Source organism: Tursiops truncatus, chromosome 13 (assembly GCF_011762595.2).
Source record: "Tursiops truncatus isolate mTurTru1 chromosome 13, mTurTru1.mat.Y, whole genome shotgun sequence".
Taxonomy (NCBI): Eukaryota; Metazoa; Chordata; class Mammalia; order Artiodactyla; family Delphinidae; genus Tursiops; species Tursiops truncatus.
The window spans coordinates 88,034,377-88,054,377 of record NC_047046.1 but is presented as its reverse complement, the minus strand read 5'-3'; the positions used below and the strand labels follow the sequence as shown (position 1 = coordinate 88,054,377).

The window sequence follows — 20,001 nt, the reverse complement described above, 5'->3', positions numbered from 1 at the left end:
GTAACTAAGTGTCGTTAAGTCACGTTCTCTCTGCTGAGAGCCCTGAAGTGCGTCCCTATCCGCTGTGTGGGGCATAAGAGGCATTCAAGTGCCGTGGATTTTAAGAAAAAAACGGACAGCTCGATAGAAAAAATGGGCAGATTGTCACAGAGTTTACAGTAAAGGGAAAACACAGACTTTAAATATATGAAAAGATGCTCCAGTTCATTTCTTTTTTTTTTAATTTATTAATTTATTTGGCTGCCTCGGGGGTTAGTTGCGGCACGCAGGATCTTTCGTTGTGGCAAGAGGGCTTTGTTGTGGCGCGCGGGCTCTCTAGTTGTGGCTCATGGGTTTTCTCTCTCCCTCTAGTTGAGGAGCGCAGGCTCAGTAGTTGCGGCGCGTGGGCTTAGTTGCTCCACGGCATGTGGGATCTTAGTTCCCCGACCAGGGATCGAACCCACGTCCCCTGCATTGGAAGGTGGATTCTTGACCCCTGGACCACCAGGGAAGTCCCTCCAGTTCATTTCTAATAGCAAAAATAAGCATCTCAAATTACTACGTTGTAAGGTGGGAAGGTTTGATGACACACTTTATTGCCAAGGATGTGGGGTCTCTCGGACGTGTTCATTTCTGATAGATAGTAAACTGGTAAACCATCATGACAGGAGGTGGAGGGTTTGAACTAATCCTACAGGAAGCACTGATGTTTGTCCTTACACCCTAGTGAAAGGGTAAACTAGAAAAAAATCTGCCTATGGGATAGGAGGATTACAAGATTTCTCTGCCTGGCTCTACAAGAATATGTGTCAAAAAGCCCACCTGCACAGCGGATTTGAGGTTGAAACTTTTGTCTCTGAAACTCAAAGCTAGGAAATTATCCCCCTTGAAAGGTGGTCCCAGGTTGGCAATATCCTGGAGACACACATAATCAACTGGGGTGACTCTGCCCCCGGGACCCCTGGCAAGGCCCGGGACATTTTTGGTTGTCGTGATTGGGTGTGACTGGCATTGGTGGGAAGGAGCCAGGGGTGCCACGAAGCCCTACAGCGCACGTGCAGGACACCCCAGAACAAGGGCAGACCCAGCCCAATGCCATCAGCACCCCTGGTCCAGAGGGACGGCTCGCCACTCAAGCCTCATAGCTTCCCGCTGATGAAGCCTCAACTGAGATGAATTTACAAACCGAAATTATAAAATACACAGGGCAGAGTCCCACCCGAGCAAACCCCAGCAGACACAGGAATAGAGGATCAGGCTCCTGGGAACTTGAGATGATAGGATTATCAAAAATCTTCACAGACATCAAAGAAGGAATTAAAACCCCAGAGGAAGAAAGACATTATCACAAAGTCCAGGAGGATCTGAATAAGAAAGACAGTTTCCGGAGGTGAACAGATGAGACTGAAAGTAGAGTCTGTCAGGTTAGGGTCAGGGTGAGATCAGGTTGGGGTTAGGGTGAGATCAGGTTGGGGTTAGGGTGAGGTCAGGCTGAGGTCAAGTTGGGTCAGGCTGAGATCAGGTTAGGTCAGGTTAGGTCCGGTTAGGTCAGCTTGAGGTCAGGTTGAGGTCAGGTTGGGTCAGGTTGAGGTCGGGTTAGGTCAGCTTGAGGTCAGGTTGGGTCAGCTTGAGGTCAGGCTGGGTCAGGTGGAGGCATTCTCTCCCAGGAACCCTCCAAAAGGGGTCAATGGAAGACAGACATCACAGACAAGGACACATAAAGCAAGCAAAGGAGAAAGGAAAATGATCAATTCTGTTTACTAGGAATCCCAGGAGAAGAGGTGAAAATAAACCAAGTGACGAAAATGTGGTGAAGATGGAAGACATCCAGCTGCAAAGGCTCAGTGCGCAATAGGACGAGGAGATTCCACGCCTGGCGCTTTACAGGGAGACCTGGGGGCTTTATCCTCAAAAGGAATGTGTGCTGTGGGACTTGGCTTCGTAGCTGCTCTGGGGAAAGACGCCCCCGTGTCTGGCACAGCCTCTCCCTCAGCTCAACGCCCCGTGACACTGTAACTGGGGCTGGACACACTCAGCGGTCACCGCAGAAAGGGCCAGGGGCCTGGTCCACTGCCTCCAAGGCAGCCGTGGCCAGAGGAGAGGGAGCGTCTGCCCATCGTGCTGTGCGCCCGTCGGGTCCTGCCCCGGCTGGCACACCCGCATTCCGTCCCTGGGCCCTTGGAGCTGCGGGCAGGAGGGGGGCCGGTTAGGGATGCATCTCCTGGGGGGCCTGCAAGGGAGCGCGGCAGAGGGGTGTGTGTGAATGAAAATGAAAAGGGGGAAAAACACACATGATTAGGAAGAGGTTCTCAAATACCAGGTCAACCCACAGTGGAGGAAATATTTATTCTGTAGCTGAATTTACCAATTTAGGCTTAAAAACACGAACTGGAGCAGACTAAAACCTCTTCAGCAGAGTATTCTCTAGGAGAGATTTCTTTCCTTGTACGAAACAGACAGCTTCTTACTTGGAGAAGGTGACCTTTAAAATGAGACCCCTGGCTGTACCTGGGACGAGGGATCCATGCTGTTGGGCACCCCGCACCCCCCTGTGGCCCCCACGTCCCCGGCCTGTGCACACGCTGGTGGACTCCCAGCTGTCAGCACCTGTCTCTTTGCCGGACAGGCCACAGATGCTTGAGCCTTCGTGCTCCCCGGGGCAGCTCTTGCCATGGTGACATGAAGCCCCTGAGCCCCCGGTCCCCGGACGGGCCTCAGTGCAGACTCGGGGTTAGGGCGTGGGGGTGGGGGGTGGGATGGGGTAGGGGGTGGGGTGTGGGGGTGGTGGGTGGTTTGGGGTAGGGGGTGGGGCATGGGGTGGGCTGGGGGCTGGGGGGTGGGGACTGGGGTAGGGTGAGGCACGGGGGGGAGGGTGGGGGAACCAGGCGCCCCGAGGGCACAGGAGGCCCCCAGATGCGTCCAAAAGGTGGGTGTTTGATCTCAGCTGAAAAGCCAGTGGCTTTAGGATCTAAAACATTATTTCACACCGTAAATGTTGCCAGATAGTTAATCCAGTGATTAAAGGCTCTGATAGACTGTTCCCTGCCTCAGTTCTGGTTCGGAATCTTTACAAGTTCAGTTCACACGCCACCTCCTCCCTCACCTCTTCTCACCCTCAGCCGCCCGGTGGTTTGCGGGAAAAGGGGGTCATGACCCGGCCCTTCCACAAAGACCATTCCCGCCTCTCGGCTGGTCTCTCCTTCCAGGTACTGCTTTGCTTTACAGCTGAAATGCTTAACCTCTGAGCTGACACAGGTTCACGGGAACGAACACATGAAACAGGCCATGTGACAGGATGGAAAAAGTGATCTAAATAAGAAATGCTTTTCTCCAACCAACCAACTAGCAGATGACTGCGGCTGAGCTAGTTTAAAATAAAAATGCATCTAACCTCCTGACCATAAAGAGAGCAGAGGTTAATATTTCGTGAGCCACTGCATTTTTTGTTTTTCAATTCTTATTGTCCTACCAAGACAAACATCATATGAATTAAGATAAAAATCATCTATGGGTTAAAAACACAGCCCCAAAGGCAAAGAACTAATTTTAAATGAAACATGATTCTTAGGAAGCTTCAGCCTTAAAGATACGTACTATTAGGATCATTCCTATCATTTCCTTCCAGTTGTTAAACTCCAGTGTGTTCAACTATTTTGTTTCGAAATGCATTTATATTCTATATGTCAAAGTTACACAAATTACAAAAGGCTTCTAAAGTGTATATATGAACAGAACTCAAGACTTGCTGATTAGATCGATCTAATTCTTAGCCATGTTGCTGACGGAAAGGCTGATGGTTATTTCTCAGTTATGATTTATGAGAACCACATATAATCTCCAAATCTGTAAGACACGTTGGCATTTGGTAACTGATAACTCTTATTCACAAAGCATGAGGTATATACAGCAGAGCTGCATATAATGGCCCTGAAGATTTTCCTTAAATTACACTTTCAATTTTGAGCTTGAAGAGATCCTTTTACCCAATTTGTCCAGTGGTAGCATCTCGCAGAACCGCAGGGTGCAGACACTGACACAGTCCAGACACAGCATCCGTCACCACCACGGCCCCCGCAACCCACCTCTAGCCCTCCCAGCCCCACCCCCAAACCTAACCCGGCCACCACTGGTCTGTTCTCTGTCCCCGTGCTCCCGTCATCCCGAGAATGGTGTATAGAAGGACCTGCGCTGTTATGTAACCTTTGAGGATTGGCTCTTTCACTCAGCGTAATTCTCTGAAGACTCACCGGGTTGTTGCTGTATCAACAGTTCACGCCACGAGCTCTCATGGTGTGGATGCTCACAGCTCTTGAACCGCCCACGAGGTGAAGGACAGTTGGGTTCCTTCTACGATTTGGCTGTTACGAGCAAAGCTGCTATAAACATTTCCATAAAGGTTTTTTCCCCTCTCTGGGTTAAATAGCCAGTGGAGCAAAAGCTTTTACTTTTTTTTTTTTTTTTTTTTTTTTTTTGCGGTACGCGGGCCTCTCACTGCTGTGGCCTCTCCGTTGCGGAGCACAGGCTCCGGACACGCAGGCTCAGCGGCCGTGGCTCACGGGCCCAGCCGCTCCGCGGCATGTGGGATCCTCCCGGACCGGGGCACGAACCCGTGTCCCCTGCATCGGCAGGTGGACTCCCAACCGCTGCGCCACCAGGGAAGCCCCAAAAGTTTTTACTTTTGATAAAGTCTAATTTACATTTCTTTTTTTCCTCACTGTGCTTTTGGTATCAAGAATGATGTGTATGATCCAACATCCCAAAGATTTTCTACTGTTATTTTTCTAAAGTTAATAGTTTTGCATTTTACATTTAAGTCGGACTTAATTTGACTTACATTGAAGTCTGACTTAATTCTTGTATAAGGTGTGGGACTTAGGTGCTCAGCAGGAAAATACGTCTACACCATCTTCCCGGAAGTGGAAGTCCCCAAAGATTTTGAAAGCAAGCTATAAAATGTTCGCTAATCTTGTGACTTATGATAGAGTCATTTACAAGAAATTCTGCCAGCTCTGGAAACAAGTTACAGTAAAATAAAACCAATGTAATTTCTCCTCTAAAAATTTTACAGTTTACTTAAATGATATGCTTGGAGCATCTAGCGTGTCTTCATGTTCTAGCTGCTCCGTATCTTACACATTCTTTGGAAGCTGTGTGTAAATATAAATTTGTAAACAGATGTTTCAGGTGCCCATTGACTCTGATTTCTAAACAAATAGTTTTTCTAAAATTATTCTTAGAATAGCAGTCACTGAAAGCGGCTCTAGTCTCCCCAGCATGACTCGGAATTTTAATAGCAATCTTCACCCACATTCCACCCAATTCTGAGGGAACATCTGGCCTTGGTTCCAACAGCTGTGACACCCGCCACCCACCTTGTACCGGTACCCGGTGGCGGAAATGCGCCAGTTCTCTCAAACCCCTCTGTTCAACCTCTGCCTTTTGGGGATTTGAAATCATAAGCCTAGACTGGGTTAATTTACCTCTAAGTGTTTATTAAGCTCAGATAGTTCTACTGAATAAATAGGAAAGACATATCCGATCTGCTCAGAGCGTGGACATGAACACGCCCAGCATAGCTTATAGGCTCGTACAGCTAAACGCTTTCTCTTTCTACTGCAATCGCACTTCACCACCTGGGACCACGTCTTCCCACTGAAGAACCGTTTCTCACCAGAAGCGGCTCATTTCTGATGGGAGCAGGCCAGGCCCAACGTGAGATCAGACACCGTGTGCCAGAAAGCAAGGCAGAGCTCCAGTGTCAAAGGGCATGAGTCAAAGGTCGAGGGTGGCACAGAAGGGCTCCTTCAGGCAGCCTTTGAAAGCCTAAATACATAGTGACTGGACTTAACACACGAGTAAGTAAAGCCCTCAAGTCTATGGTACATACAGTATACACAGTGACAAAGAGAGGAAGAAAGAGAAAAATCAACTCACCGTCGGAAAACAAGACATCCGCACGGTTCTGGCTACCACGTCATCGAGAGGGGGGCGGGCTTCACGACGGGTGCGAACCATGTCCACCCCTAATCCCGTAGCCGAACTTGGTGCCAAGGGTCTGGGCTGTGGTGAAGGTGCAGCAGTCAGAATCTCCAGCAGCCGTCCAGCTCTGCCCTGGGCAAGGACGAGCTCCAACAGGTGTCCAGACCCAAGTCCCTGCATCCGGAGGATACGGGAAGAGGGAGAGACAACTGGGGTCTTCAGAGTCAATGACCAGGGAAAATAAAAGGTGGGAGGGATGTTCTAGAATGTGGGGTAAAGGAGATCAAGAGACATAACCAAATGAAGTACATAAACCTTGATTAGATTTTATCCAAAAAACCTACAAAACACAGTTTTGGGACAACTGGGGAAATCTGAATTTGGACCTGATATATTCATTGTTGTTAACTTTCTTAGGTGTTACAGTGGAATTTGGTTACAGAAGAGAATGACCTTATTTTTAGTAGATGCATGCTTAACTATTCAGGGATAATTGTCTTGGTTTCTGTAAACTACTTCCAAATGGTTCATACATTTCATATATATATGGACACACACACATATATATACACACATTTCATATATATATATATATATACACACATATATATATATATATATATATATATATATACTTCCACACAGATGGCTAGGTTTTCACTGTACTACTCTTTCAACTTCTTTTTATGCTTGAAATTTTTCACTTAGAAAGAGCTAGGAAAGGGGCTTCCCTGGTGGCGCAGTGGTTGAGAATCCGCCTGCCAATGCAGCGGACACAGGTTCGAGACCTGGTCGGGGAAGATCCCACATGCCGCGGAGCAACTAAGCCCGTGCGCCACAACTACTGAGCCCGCTAGCCACAACTACTGAAGCCTGCGCGCCTAGAGCCCGTGCTCTGCAACAAGAGAAGCCACTGCAGTGAGAAGCCCGCACGCCACAACGAACAGTAGCCCCCACTCACGGTAACCAGAGAAAGCCCGCGTGCAGCAATGAAGACCCAACGCAGCCAAAAATAAAATAAAATAAATAAATTTTAAAAAGGAGCTAGGAAAAAGCAGCCCCCTGCCAAAACCAACTAAACGTGATTCTAATGACATTACTTTTCTCCTCACAAAGCAGGAGGCAGAGCAACGTACGCCTCCATTTTTATTGAAGGAAACATTAATAATGGTTATGCTGTGTCAGCTGGGCTGGGCCACGGGTGCCCAGATATTTGGTCTAACACTTTTCTGGGTGTTTCCGCCGAGGCGTTTTTGGATGAGATTAACATCTAATCTGTAGAGTGAAGCGGGCTGCCCTCCCTGACGTGGCTGTCTTACATCTTATGTCTTAGCATGAAGGTTTTTAAAGATACAAACCCTGCTATGTAGCCAAGCCCGCTGCCTCTCGGCCCTGCAAGGTCCCCCTCCCCCCTCCACCGACGCCCGACGCCGGTCCCTGCTCCTGCTGCTGGTGGCGTTTCTGGGCTGGCAGCTTACGTCGGCTGTGGGTCACCCCACCTTCCTTTCCCTTCCTGGCGTCTGCCAGCTGCGCTAGGACAGAGCCCAGACACCCTCCGACACAGAGGCCCCGGTCAAGGACTCAGCTTTGCTTGTGTGGATCTGCCTTTGTGCTGTTTCAGTCAGAACCATCACTCAGAACCGACCACACTGGTCTTGACCACGTGGGCCAAATGACTCTTTTACACATATTGACTTGTCCATCGTTCATTCACTTTTCAGCACACTTTGACCTGCTCCCAATGGCTCCTGCCCATCCGCGGGGAGTTCTGCAAAAGTTTGTTTCTTTTAAGATACTGTGGCCACAGATTTGGGTTTTGTTCTATAAACTCGTCCTTACTAATTTCTCACTTTGCAAACATCACTCACACCGTAGGTGTCGAAAGAAAAGCAATTAGAATCACAACGGAAATTCCCAAGGACAACAGTCACATCCAACGGCAGCAGGAGAGATTTAGGTTACGTGGCGAGAGAGCCTCCATTCATTATAAGCTTGAGAAACACTAAGAAAAGTTATACAACATCCTCCCCGGCCAGTTTTTAAGGGAAGTCGGGCCTCTGCCTGCCACACCGACGGGGAGGCGCCAGCTGGCAGGCAAGCAGGTGAGGCGGAAGCGGCCCAGCTCTCGCAGGGCCGGCATGTGCTGCAATGCGGGGACAAAGCCAAGACTGTGTTTCTTTGAAAACAACACACGTAAATGTGTGAACGCCTCGTAAGCCTGCCAGGTGCTGCACACAGCGAGATTCCCGCATGTAGGCGGGAAAACCCGGGACGGAGCCAGAAGCCAGGTGCCGGGGCCAGTTACTCAAAAGTTACTTAAAATCTCTCAGGGTCTCAGGGTCCGGTCGGTGAATCAAAGGATTGGATGAGATGATCCCTAGGCCTCTTCCAGACTCAAGGTCCATAAGTACCAGACAAGAGTGGAAAAGATGGAAAGCCTAGCCTCTTGGAAAAAAACAAAAGAGAGCGGGAAGATGGAGGGGGGCAGTAGCAGCAAAGCCTGAAGAAGAGAGAGACCTGGGCAGGTGGGGGACACCTGGCGGCAGGTAGACACAGTTCCACCGGGGGGTTAGCACCCCCGACCACCAGCCCAACTTTCAGTCCGGGTCCTGGGAGGAAATGATGTTTCCTCTGTGGCCTCCGTGTCCTGGGGTGAGGCAGCCCTGAGGAGAATGAGGTCGGCTGGAGCCTGGGGCACCCAGGGGACAAGGATGGGAGGGGACAGTGGACACAGGCTCTCTGGGGGCCCCGAGTTCTTCATTTTGCCACCACTCCACTCTTCTCTACTCAGAGCTCCTCGTGGCCATCTCTCTTTGTCTTTGTCTCTGTCTCTGTCTTTCTCTGTCTCTGTCTTTCTCTCTCTGTGTCTGTCTCCCTCCTTCCTCCCCAGCACAGCCTCAGGCTCCGGGGAGCTGTCCGGTGGGGACAGGCGTCCGAGTGGCCAGTCCATGCCACTGGTTCTTTCCCCAAATCTCTGTCCTCCTCCCTCTTGGGCATTAACCTCTGAGGAAATCGCTGTTTTCAGGTGTCCACATGTTGGGACTCTTTAGGCGATGGTTTTAATTCGATGAGCCCATTCTCCCCGGGGGCGTCTGGGCCACACGCAGGACCCTCTTACCGTTGGCTGGTTTCCCCGCGTCAGGGCTCATCCCAGGGAGCCCTCTTCCAGAGCTGCTGTCTCCCAGGCCGTCTGCCGGTGCTTCTCCAACCCCTGAAACGACAGGTCGGCCCTCCTTCGGGGCGCCGTGTCTGGACGTTGGTTGGTCACGGACTTCTTACAGAATCCGGGAAACACGGTTCACTGCCTCCTAAAGCACACGGTCGGTCTGGGGGTCTGAGGACCCTCTGAAGTCTGCCGTGGTCACGGGGCCCCACGGTCCCGGGGGAATGTTCATTCCAATTACCCGCTTAATGACATCGTGATGGTCATTGTACTTCGTCCCAATCAACGTTCTCACTCGCGTCTCCAAGGTGTGCACATGCTCTGAGCGCAGGGCTTTGACAAGACAGATGGAAACATAATAGCTTCTCAGAACTTGTTCTTTTCTTATCTCCTCTCGGTCTCCCATCAGCGACCTAGACAGACACTCGGCGTATCGCTCTATAAATGTAAGAACTGTCACCTCCAGGCTCAAACGCAAGGCCCCTGACCACGTCTTCCCTGTTTCAGGGAGAGGATTCTTTCTGGAGGCCAGTGTGTGTCCTGTGCCCTCATCCCGCCTCGCCTCCCCAATTATTCCCTCTTCCAGCCCCCTGTGGGCTCTTTCTAATCAGCAGAAGAGCAATTCACAGATGGACACCCCTGCCCCCAGTGCTAGCCGCTTCCGGCCCTGCCTGCTGGGCGAGAGTCTCCACCGTGCGCACCTGCCCCGGCCCCACAGAGCGCTCGGGGGATGAACAGCGTGTCCCTCTGGAAGCCTCCCCTCTCTGGGCCCACCCGGGGCTCCCCGGCTCGCCCCGCTGCCCCCACAGGCCCGACGCCCTCCTGGACGACCATGAGCTATGCCCTTGCACGTGGTAAGTGAGCTGTCCCCGAGTGGAGGAGCCGCTGGGGCAGAAGCCCAGGGGTCATCAGGGCTCAGGCCACCTGCGCACCACTGTCAGCCGCCCGGAGCCCAGCTGACCCGTGTGTGCACTGCAGCACCTGCCCGTGGCCCAGGCCTCTGGGCGCGCCCAGGCCCCGGGCTCTGTTGCGTGATTCACAGGACGAACGATCACTTCAGAGGCGCCTGGGCCTCACCCTCAGCAGGGTTAGGGTCTCTGGACGCTCAGCATGAACCTCCTTATGGGCTTCAGTGCGTCTCCCTGTGCCTGTGAGCCTACGGGCTGGAAGAGCATCTTGCGTTCCAGGACAACGGTAACTGCTGAGTCTGCTTCAGGGTATAGCTGAGAGGATTCTAATTAGCACATCTGTATGCGGATGTCTGTTACATCCATTGTTTTCTCTGAAATAGCTATTTGCATAGGTGCTTTTGCTTCTGGAGCCCAGAGGAGAGGGGCTTCCACCCAGCCTCGGAGCTGCGGCACCAGCGGGGGGAAGGGAGTCGCCCCATTCCTTACGCGTGGATTCCTGGTTTCCAGCCTGTGATTTGGAGGAAACATCGCCCCGAGGGAGGGGTTCACACTGGCATTCTGTCTCTCTGCAGCATTTCCCAAATCCATCCTGAGCACCCTCAGTGTGTCAAGGGGCCCCCAGTGGGTTTGTCCCCACCCCTATCAATTTCTAAACCCACATAATGAAAGCTCTTGAATGGTCTAAAATAGACCGCGGAGTTTGAGAGCCGCTGTCCTGAGCTAGCGAGCCCCCTGGCCCTGCCCCGCTGGTGGGGGCCTGAGCTCTCGCTGGGCCCCGGGGGCTTCCTGAGCTAAGAGGCTGAGCCTGCGGTCCAGCCTGGCCCTGGACACCGACCCCAGAGCAGATGTTTGTACAGGACGGAGCTACTGAAACTGCAGTGAATGGAAAGATGATGGTTTGAAATTCTCGTGGGTCACGGCTGCTACCCGCTACCGCTCTCTGCCCATCACACAGGGATCGCGGGGGGGGTGGGGGTGGGCGTCCCTGTGTGGACCAGTATCCCTGGCACCTGAGAGGAGGGGCTGCAGCTTGAGGGCACAGGGCTGGCCCAGACCAGCCCCCAGACCCTCCAACTCCAGCTCCAGGGCCCCTGGACTCTCTGGGGCCTTAAGTGAGGGTCCCCAGGCTGGTCCCCAGAAGGAGGCCCAAGGCTTCCACTGCAATCCCATAAAAGACCAGAGGCCCCCAGTGATCCCAGTAAGAGCAGGCGGCCTCCTCACAGGCTCCAAACATCAGATCTCAGCTCCCTGAGCAGGAAGTGAACAAAGCAAAGTTTCTAGATAATTGAATTTTTACTTTTTAGTCAGGACAATTCTTAATTGGTAATTCCTTTTTCAAATCAATTTTATTAAACAAGTAATCATTCCCACACCTTCTGCAACAGAGTGTGATGCACGTAACTGGACCTCCGTGTGAGCCCCTGCGAGGCTGTGGGGCACCGCTGTGCTGGCACCTTCTCCAGGGAGTCCCGACAGCAGGGGACTCCTGTGCACCCCGAACCCCTCACGGAAGGAGCAGTGCACCTCAGGAGAGGGGGTGCTGCCTACTCTCTGCAGAAATAAGTCTTCAATCCAAGTCTGAAGTGACTGCCTCACTGTGAAGACCTCATGCACCAGAAATTCTCTCTCCAGTTCGGCGCGGTGCCTCTGAAAATTATCAGAAACACCCCAACTAACTGCCCACGCAGAGGAGAGTGACCGAGTAACTACCACGGTCCACACAGTGAGCAACCAGCCACTGCAAAGAGAACGAGGAAGATGTCTGCAGCCGGGCGTGATGACTTCTGGGACGTGTGTTCAGGGGCACATCTGGAGACGCACAGTCTAGTGAGGCAGAGGCATATAACACGCACAGGGCCTGCCTGTGCAGGAGACATTTAGGAAGGAGAAGCAGAAACCACAGGGACTGGTCCCCGGCTGGGCGGGTGGGGAGGACAGGGCGGGGGCCTCCCCTGAGCTCCCAGAGCCACACGCTCCACGTTCCCTTTGCCACCAACGACCAACAGCCAGGTGGGAGAGAAAACAGTACGAGCCTCACCGTAGGGGGGGGAGGAAGAGAGAACCCGCCCGAGAAGCCGTGGGAAACAGCACTGATGGCTGTGAGGCCACAGACAAGAGCCGGGCGTACAAGGCTGTGCCGAGTAGGTAAACTCTCAGGCTGAGAACATCCTTCTGCAGTGTCAGCAACCGATATGCAAAGAAAAACTGGAATTGCAGACTCAGGAGATGAAGGAGAAACACAACCCAGACGTGGGGAGGGATCCGAGCGTCCTGGAGCACAAGTGAGAACGGGAGACCCCGGAACGGGCTTCAGCGCGGTCCCCGTGCAGGACCAGCGTTGATTCCCTGGTTTCACTGTGTTTTTGCAGAAGATCTTAACATGAGGGGAAGCTCGGTGGGGATACAGGAGAACTCTGTGCTAATTTTTCAGCTGTTCTGGAAGTTTAAAATAGTTCAAATAAGAAGGGTTTTTTTAAACTAATTTTTTCTGTTTAAACCCTGAGGCACTGGAATGAAAAGCACCTTGAGTCTGAACTTGATGAGTTTCACTTCAGCCTTCACACCCCCTCCCCAGGTATCAGCGCTGGGATCTCCTCAAAGGCCAAACCCCCAGACACTCAGCCCACTTCCAGCGTGGCCTCCGACGCTTTCTGCAGAAACCAGAAACCGTCCAAAATTCCCACGAAACACCAGAGACTCGAACAGCCGATCTTACGAAAGAAGAGCAAAGTTGAGGACTCACGCTCCAATTTCAGAACATACCACAAAACTGCAGTAACTAAGAGGGTGGTCCTGGCACGTGGGCGTCATCGAGAGCCCAAGACAAAGCCTCACGATCACAGTCAGTTGATTTAGACACGGGTGCCGGGTCCACTCAATGTGGAAAGGACAGTCTTGTTAACAAATGGTGCTGGGAACACTGGACAGTCACGTGTAAAAGGATGAACTTGAACCCCTACCTTACACCACATGTAACACTTCACTCAAAATGGGTCAGTAATCTAAGTTTAAGAGCTAAAACTATAAAAACGAAGTAAGAATGGGATCAAATCTTCACGATCTTACATCTGGCAATGCTTAAATATGACACAAAAAGCATACACAGCAAAATCTAAAAATAGATCAACTGGACTTGATTAAAATTAGACTTTGGTGCATTGAAAGACTCTATCAGCAGAGTGAAAAGACAACCCACAGAACAGGAGAAAATATATGCAAATCACATACCTCATCAGGGTTTAATATCGAGAATATATAAAGAGTTCTTACAACTCAACAACAAAAAGAGAAACAACCCAGTTTTAAAATGGGCAAAGCACTTGAATAGACATTTCTCCAAAGAAGGCAAACAGCCAAAAAGCACAAGAAAAGATGCCACACATCCTTAGTCCCTGGGGAAATGCAAACCAAACCCACAGTGAGATTCTATGGGGATGACTTTAGTCAGACAGACAGACAGTGGCAAGCACTGACTGGAATGTGGAGAAACTGGACGCCCACACAGCGCTGGTGGGAATGTAAAATGGTGCAGCCTCGGTGGAAAACAGTTTGATGGTTTCTCAAAAAAGTAAACACAGAATTACCATATGACCTGGCAATTCCACTCCTAAGTATACACCAAAATAATCAAAAGAAGGGACTCCAACAGTTATATGTCAGCCAATGTCTGCAGCAGCATTATTCCCAATAGCCAAATTGGGAGCAACCCTCAACAGATGAACAAATAAACAATGCGGTCCACCCACGCAAGGGGATATTTCTCAGCCACAGGAAGACATGAAGTACCGACACCTGCTACAACATGGATAAGTCCTGAAATCGTTGTGCTAAGCGAAATAAGGCAGACACAAAAGGACCAATATTGTATGAAACAGCTAGAAGAGGCAAATTTGTATAGACAGAAAGTAGACTAGAAGTTACCAGGGGATGGGGTTTCCCTCGTGGCACAGTGGTTAAGAATCTGCCTGCCAACGCAGGGGACACGGGTTCGAGCCCTGGTCCGGGAAGATCCCACGTTCTGCGGAGCAACTAAGCCTGTGCGCCACAACTACTGAGCCTGCGCTCTAGAGCCCACGAGCCACAACTACTGAAGCCTGTGGGCCTAGAGCCCGTGCTCCGCAATAAGAGAAGCCACCGCCATGAGAAGCCCGCGCACCGTAACTAGAGAAAGCCTGCACGCAGCAACGAAGACCCAACGCAGCCAAAAATAAATAAAATAAAAATAAATTTTTAAAAAAAGAAGTTACCAGGGGCTGAAGAGGGGAAATAGGGAATTATTGCTTAATGGGCACAGGGTCTGTCTGGGGTGATGAAAAAATCCCGAAAATAGTGGTGATGGTCACACAGCACGGTGAGTGTAGCTAACGCCACAACAGTACAATGTAAAACGGTCGAAACAGCCAACTCTACGCTTTACACGGTGCGGAGCCTCCAGCCGTGGCCTGAGCTGACTCGCCACCCTGACCGGCGACACGGCCCCGGCGCGGCCCAGCCAGAGCGGACAGCAGGCGCCGGCTGCACACTGCCGTGTAGACCGCGCGCTCAGCGTGGCGCCCGGTGCGGACCCACAGCCGTGAGTGACGGGGCCTCGGGTGAGCATGGAGGAGCCCTCCCCATCTGCTCACACGCTGCGGCCTGAGCCCCAGCTGTACCCGATCGGCCACCAGGGAAGCTCCCAGGACAGTGAGGCCGAGTGTCCTGCCCCAGGGCAGGTGCCCGGGACAGCCAGGCGGTGCCGGCGGCGGAGCCGTCCCAGGCGGCCATGGCCCGCGGGGTCCTGCCTGCGTTGTCCTGCCCAGCGTCCCTCTGCCGGCTCCTCCCATAGCCAGTGCCCTGTGGGCATGTGGCCTCATCCGCTGGCCTCCCCACGCGGCCGCTGCCCCTCGCTGGGCTCGGGTCAAGGGGGTCTCACCTCCCCCCCACCCCGCCATGGCAGAGCTCTCTGCTCTTCTTACTTTGCTTCTTTCATCTCTTGAGTATTTGCAGATGCCTCAGTTTCTTGTTTGACACACGGTCACTGAGGTGCCATATCGCCAGGCACCGGGCTGGGCCCTGGGCTCTGAGGGGCTGGACCGAGAGTCACAGGCGATTCCAGAAGCCTGGCCAGACCTCGGGCTGCTGGACGCCCACCTCTGCTCCCTGGGAGCGGCTCACCCTGCAAGCGGCACGCAGAGCACCGCGCCAGCCCTCTGGAGTCTCCAGGACAAGGTTCTGTCTGGGGACACAGAGGCTCTGCAGGTTCCGGCTGGGTCAGCATCGCACGTCCCCAGAGGTGATGACTTAGCTGCTCTGGCAGCAGCCCACATTCTCCGTAATTAGGACCCCTTAGGAGACGCCTTCGCAGCCCTTAAGCGATTTTGAGGGGGAGCCCCCGCTGTGACTTCAGGCTTCAGAAAACAACATTTTTAGAAGAAATGCTGCTTCCTGTCAGCAATGGGAAGACTTTTTCCCCCTTCTCCTTTATCCACAGCTGCTATAGATAAAAATGGGTCAAAATAAGTAAAAACTGACATCCTGCTCCTGCAGTCACGAGGGCCCCCTGCCACGCGGAGGCCCCTGCCACGCGGAGGCCCCTGCCACGCGGAGGCCCCCTGCCACGTGGAGGCCCTGTGCACCCCCCTTCAATGGGGCGCCAGCCATGAGGCTCCTGAAGGGACCAGGCGTCAGTCAGTGATGGGAGACCCCTTCCTGGGAAACATCTGTGCTGGTTACATTTTCTCCTCTGGCAAGTCAGTTCCTCGGAGGCAAAGGGCACTAGCAGTAAGGATGTGTCCCAGTCGTGGTCCCACCTCACTGGACAGGGTTCACCGGGGACACGGCTGGACCAGAGGCGGAGCGGGGCTCCATCCTCAGTGGAAGCCCAGAGGACCTCCGGGCAGAAGCAGCGGGCGGAGGCTCGGCGCAGGGCCCCAGGAGGTGGGGCGTGTGTGGGGAGGGCCGGGGATGGGGGCGCGGGCGGGGGCACAGTGCCTGAAAGGGCTGCTGGTGTGGCCCCTGCTTTACAAGCTGGGCTGTATCCAGGCCTGGCCGTTGTAAATGAAAGAAACTTCCATGTACAAGGTACTTAGGGATACACCCGACCAAGGAGGTAAAAGCCCGTTCCCTGAGAACTACAAAAGGCTGTTAAAGGGAATGAAAGAAGACACAAATAATTGGAAATACATCCCGTGTTCATGGACTGAAAGACTTAATATGATTATGATATCTACACGACCCAGAGCGACCTGCAGCTTCAGTGCAATCCCTGTCAAATCCCAATGACGTTTTTTGCAGAAATAGGAGAGCCATCCTGAAGTTCATGTGGAACCTCAAGGGCCCCGAAATAGACAAGACAATCTTGAAAAGGAACAAAGGTGGAGGCCTCACCCTTCCTGATTTCAAAACTTACTACAAAGCTGTAGCCAACAAAACAGTACATCACTGGCACAAAGACAGTTTATGACCAACAGAACGAATTGCGAACCCTGAAATCAACCCTCGAATACGTGCTTAAATGGTGCCAAGACCATTCAATGCGGAAGACCATCTCTGCAACAAACGGTGTTGGGAAAACTGGATATCTGTATGCAAAAAAAAAAAAAAAAAATTAAAAATAGAGTCACTGTATGATCCAACAATGCCAGTTCTGTGTATCTACCCAGAAGAATTGAACGCAGGGACTCAAGCAGATACTGTGCGCCCACGCTCACAGCAGCGCGGTTCACAACAGCCGAAGGTGGAAGCAACCCAGGTGTCCATCAGCCGACGGCTGGGTCAGCAGCGGGTGGTGATAGACACAGGGAATGTTATATGGTTACGTTATAAAAAGGAAAGAAATTCCGCTACAGCGTGGACCAACCTTGAGAACACCGTGCTAAGTGAGAGAAGCCAGTCACAAAAGGGCAAACATTGTAGGAGGTCCCTTGAGGAGTTAAATTCAGGGACCGAAAGCAGGAGGGGGCGGGGGCTGGGGGAGGGGAGGAGGAGTGAGTGCTTCACGGGGACAGCGTCACCTGGAAAATGAGGAGGTTCTGGAGACGGAGATGGGGATGGTTACACAAGAATTCAAATGCATCTAATGCCACTGAACTGTACACTTAAAAATTGTTAAAATGGTAAATTTTACGTTACGTATCGTTTACTGCAATTAGCCATGTAGTTGCCTAGATCTTATCACTGATTAATTTTCAGATTACAGGGATCATGAAGAAAGCACTGTTTAGACGGCCAAAACAGGAAACTTCGGTCATGTTTAAGGAACCCTGGCCGTGGCATCTGTACTTTCCTTTTGGTACACCCGGTGGTTCCTCACGCTTTCCTATTTCCATTCTTTTTCCTCAGCTAAAATGTCCCTCTCAGAAGACTGCTTCGGAACACCCGGGGCAGACTGCACAGTTCACGTTCGCAGTGATGCGCACGAGATTCCTGGAAAAACCCGCTGTCTTGTGTTGTGAGGTCACAAGCAGGGACTCTCAGCCTTCCCAGAAACTGACAACTACCCCCTTCCTAGGGGAACCCCCGGCTGCTCTCCTGGGGCCTCACAAGCTTGCGGCGTCTGAGGGGCGCGAGGGTGTCCCCGTGGGACCACAGCTGGCAGCTGTGCCACTTCTCCCAGGAGGCGGTGGGAACCGGGGCTGGAGGCTGACCTGGACTCAGTACAGAGGAGGCTATTTTGGGAGGCCTCAGGGTCTCCCGCATGGGTCAGCCTGCTGACAGGTTCAGCTCCAGTCCTCCTTGGCGTGCACCCCGAGACCCCCTCCTTCCCCTCCCAGCTGTGTCCCCCTCCCCAGGTCACACTCCTGCTCCCACTGAGGCTGTGCTCAGGGGCCCTTGGGGAATTGCCAGGGTCGGGCACCTGCCCAGATACTTGAGCTTTAACCTGTGGGATTATCCACAGATGAACGTGTCAGCCCCTTCACCACGATGCCTACAGTCTGAATAACTAATCAGTGACAAGACCACAAGCACCTTGTTCTTCTGAAATTATTCAGGATAAATAATAAAGGAGCTCAGCTGATGAAGCCACAGAGGCCAGAGGCCCCGAGTCTCCACCCTCCGTCTGCGCCCAAAGCTGGGCCGCAGGCGTCACACCTGCTGTCCTCCCATCAAGGTCAACACCTGCCGCTCGGTTCCGGAAACCCAGCCAAGGAAGACTTAAGGGCTCTTGCCTCCAGCCCGGGGTCCGAGGGTCGAGGCCTGTTCCTCGAGAGCTATGTGACATTCGCAAGTCGACTGCCTACCCTGTGTCCGTTTCTCCACCCGCGACGGCGAGTGGCAGTGACGGTGATACGGGCACCGGGTAGGGAACCAGCGAGGCCATCGCTGTTCCTTCCAGGCAGTGCCATCACCTTCCTGCAGCCCAGATGTGACCATTTCTACGATGACAACAAAGCCCTCGTGTTTGCCTGTGGGACTGCAGGCAGGTCCTGCCAACGGGCAGCCGCTCTCCGGTGGCCCAGGGGTACCCAGGCCCTCGGGCCAGTTCTGAATGAGGCGTCCAGATCAGGCGAGGCTTGTGTGGAAGCGCAGCAGGAAACTCCGTTGACTGGGGAGGGGCTGCCGCACACGACGACCTACTTGGGGTGAACTGGTATCATTTAATTTTTATACAGCTTGCTGTTAACAGAGGCCCCAAAATAAACAGTTGTGCCACTTGCTTCAAGAACATTTTCTCTTCGGTTCAAATAGTTTCTTTTTTAAAAAAAAAAAAAAATATATATATATATATTTAAAATTTATTTATTTTTGGCTGCGTTGGGTCTTCATTGCTGCACGTGGACTTTCTCTAGTTACGGCGAGTGGGGGCTACTCTTCGTTGTGGGGCGCAGGCTTCTCATTGCAGTAGCTTCTCTTGCTGCGGAGCACGGGCTCTAGGCGTGCGGGCTTCAGTACCTGTGGCACGTGGGCTCAGTAGTTGTGGCGCACGGGCTTAGTTGCTCCGCGGCATGTGGGATCTTCCCGGACCAGGGCTCGAACCCGTGTCCCCCGCATTGACAGGCGGATTCGTAACCACTGCGCCACCAGGGAAGGGAAGCCCCCAAGTAGTTTCTTACCTTACCAACGCACACTTGTTCTAAGAGGTCGGGAGAGCTGGTGGGGGGACGGGGATGAAGAGGAAGCAGGGCGCGGCCCAACAGGCCCAGGGCAGCCCCGAGGGAGGGGACTCCACCACCCGGGCGCCTCACCTGTGGGTCCCACCCAGCGGGTTCCGTCGGCACCTCCGTAGGGCGACCCGGATGGACCTGGGGTGGGAGAACAAATGGGGGTGCACTGCCCCTCGCACTCACGACTGGGATGACGGCCAAGCAGCGGCAAAGTCTTCCTGGGGGTGTGCGGCAGAGGCAGCGAACAGGTCCCTCGGAGCAGCCGCAGCCAGGAGGGGGCAGGGGGCTGGGCGCCGCTCCCGCCAGAACCTTCCGTCAGGGAAGAGCCCACAGCCTGATCCTAGCAGCTTCCTGGCAGCCCTCCCGGCACTGGGCCTTTCCAGTGGCCACCTTCCAGGGGACACGCAGGGCTGTCGGACCCTGTCTCGGGTATGTGGTATCCTGAGCGTCGCAGGGTCCTAAGGAGGTTCCGAACTTTTCACGGGAGGATGTGAATGTACGTGGTTCCCAGCATCCCGAGTCCCCGAGACGACACGCCCCGCCCCTGAGCCCCCGCCCAACCCGCCCCATGCGATCCAGCTGCTTCGACGGGACTAGAGGGTTAATTTCGCCCAAACAGAGCACTACGATCCCACTGCGATCCAGCTCCCAGCAATGAGGGAGGCAGCTGTGCCTCGTCCACCCTGCAAAAGCCCCAGGTGTCACTGGTCAGCTGCTGGATACAGAGGAGGAGGTCTGTCAGGAAGGCGTGGGACGAGACTTCCCACCACGGACGCAACACTTTTCTTTTCAGCCACAAGAAGGATATGTTTTGATGTTTCTTATTCATCTCTACATTAATTTGCATAAATGAGTCTTAGAAGTTCATCTTCATAAAGAATAATGT

At 52.9% G+C, this 20,001-nt stretch overlaps 1 protein-coding gene across 1 annotated transcript in view; it reads right to left on the bottom strand.

Moving 5' to 3' along the window:
* KCNG2 (potassium voltage-gated channel modifier subfamily G member 2) overlaps window positions 1-20,001 on the bottom strand; it is a 72,218-nt gene that overhangs the window by 37,320 nt on the left and 14,897 nt on the right. Inside the window, exon 2 of the mRNA XM_073789898.1 lies at window positions 5,914-6,132. Coding sequence (XP_073645999.1) covers window positions 5,914-5,994 — 81 coding nt within the window. The 5' untranslated portion in view covers window positions 5,995-6,132. The remainder of the gene's footprint in view (window positions 1-5,913; window positions 6,133-20,001) is intronic.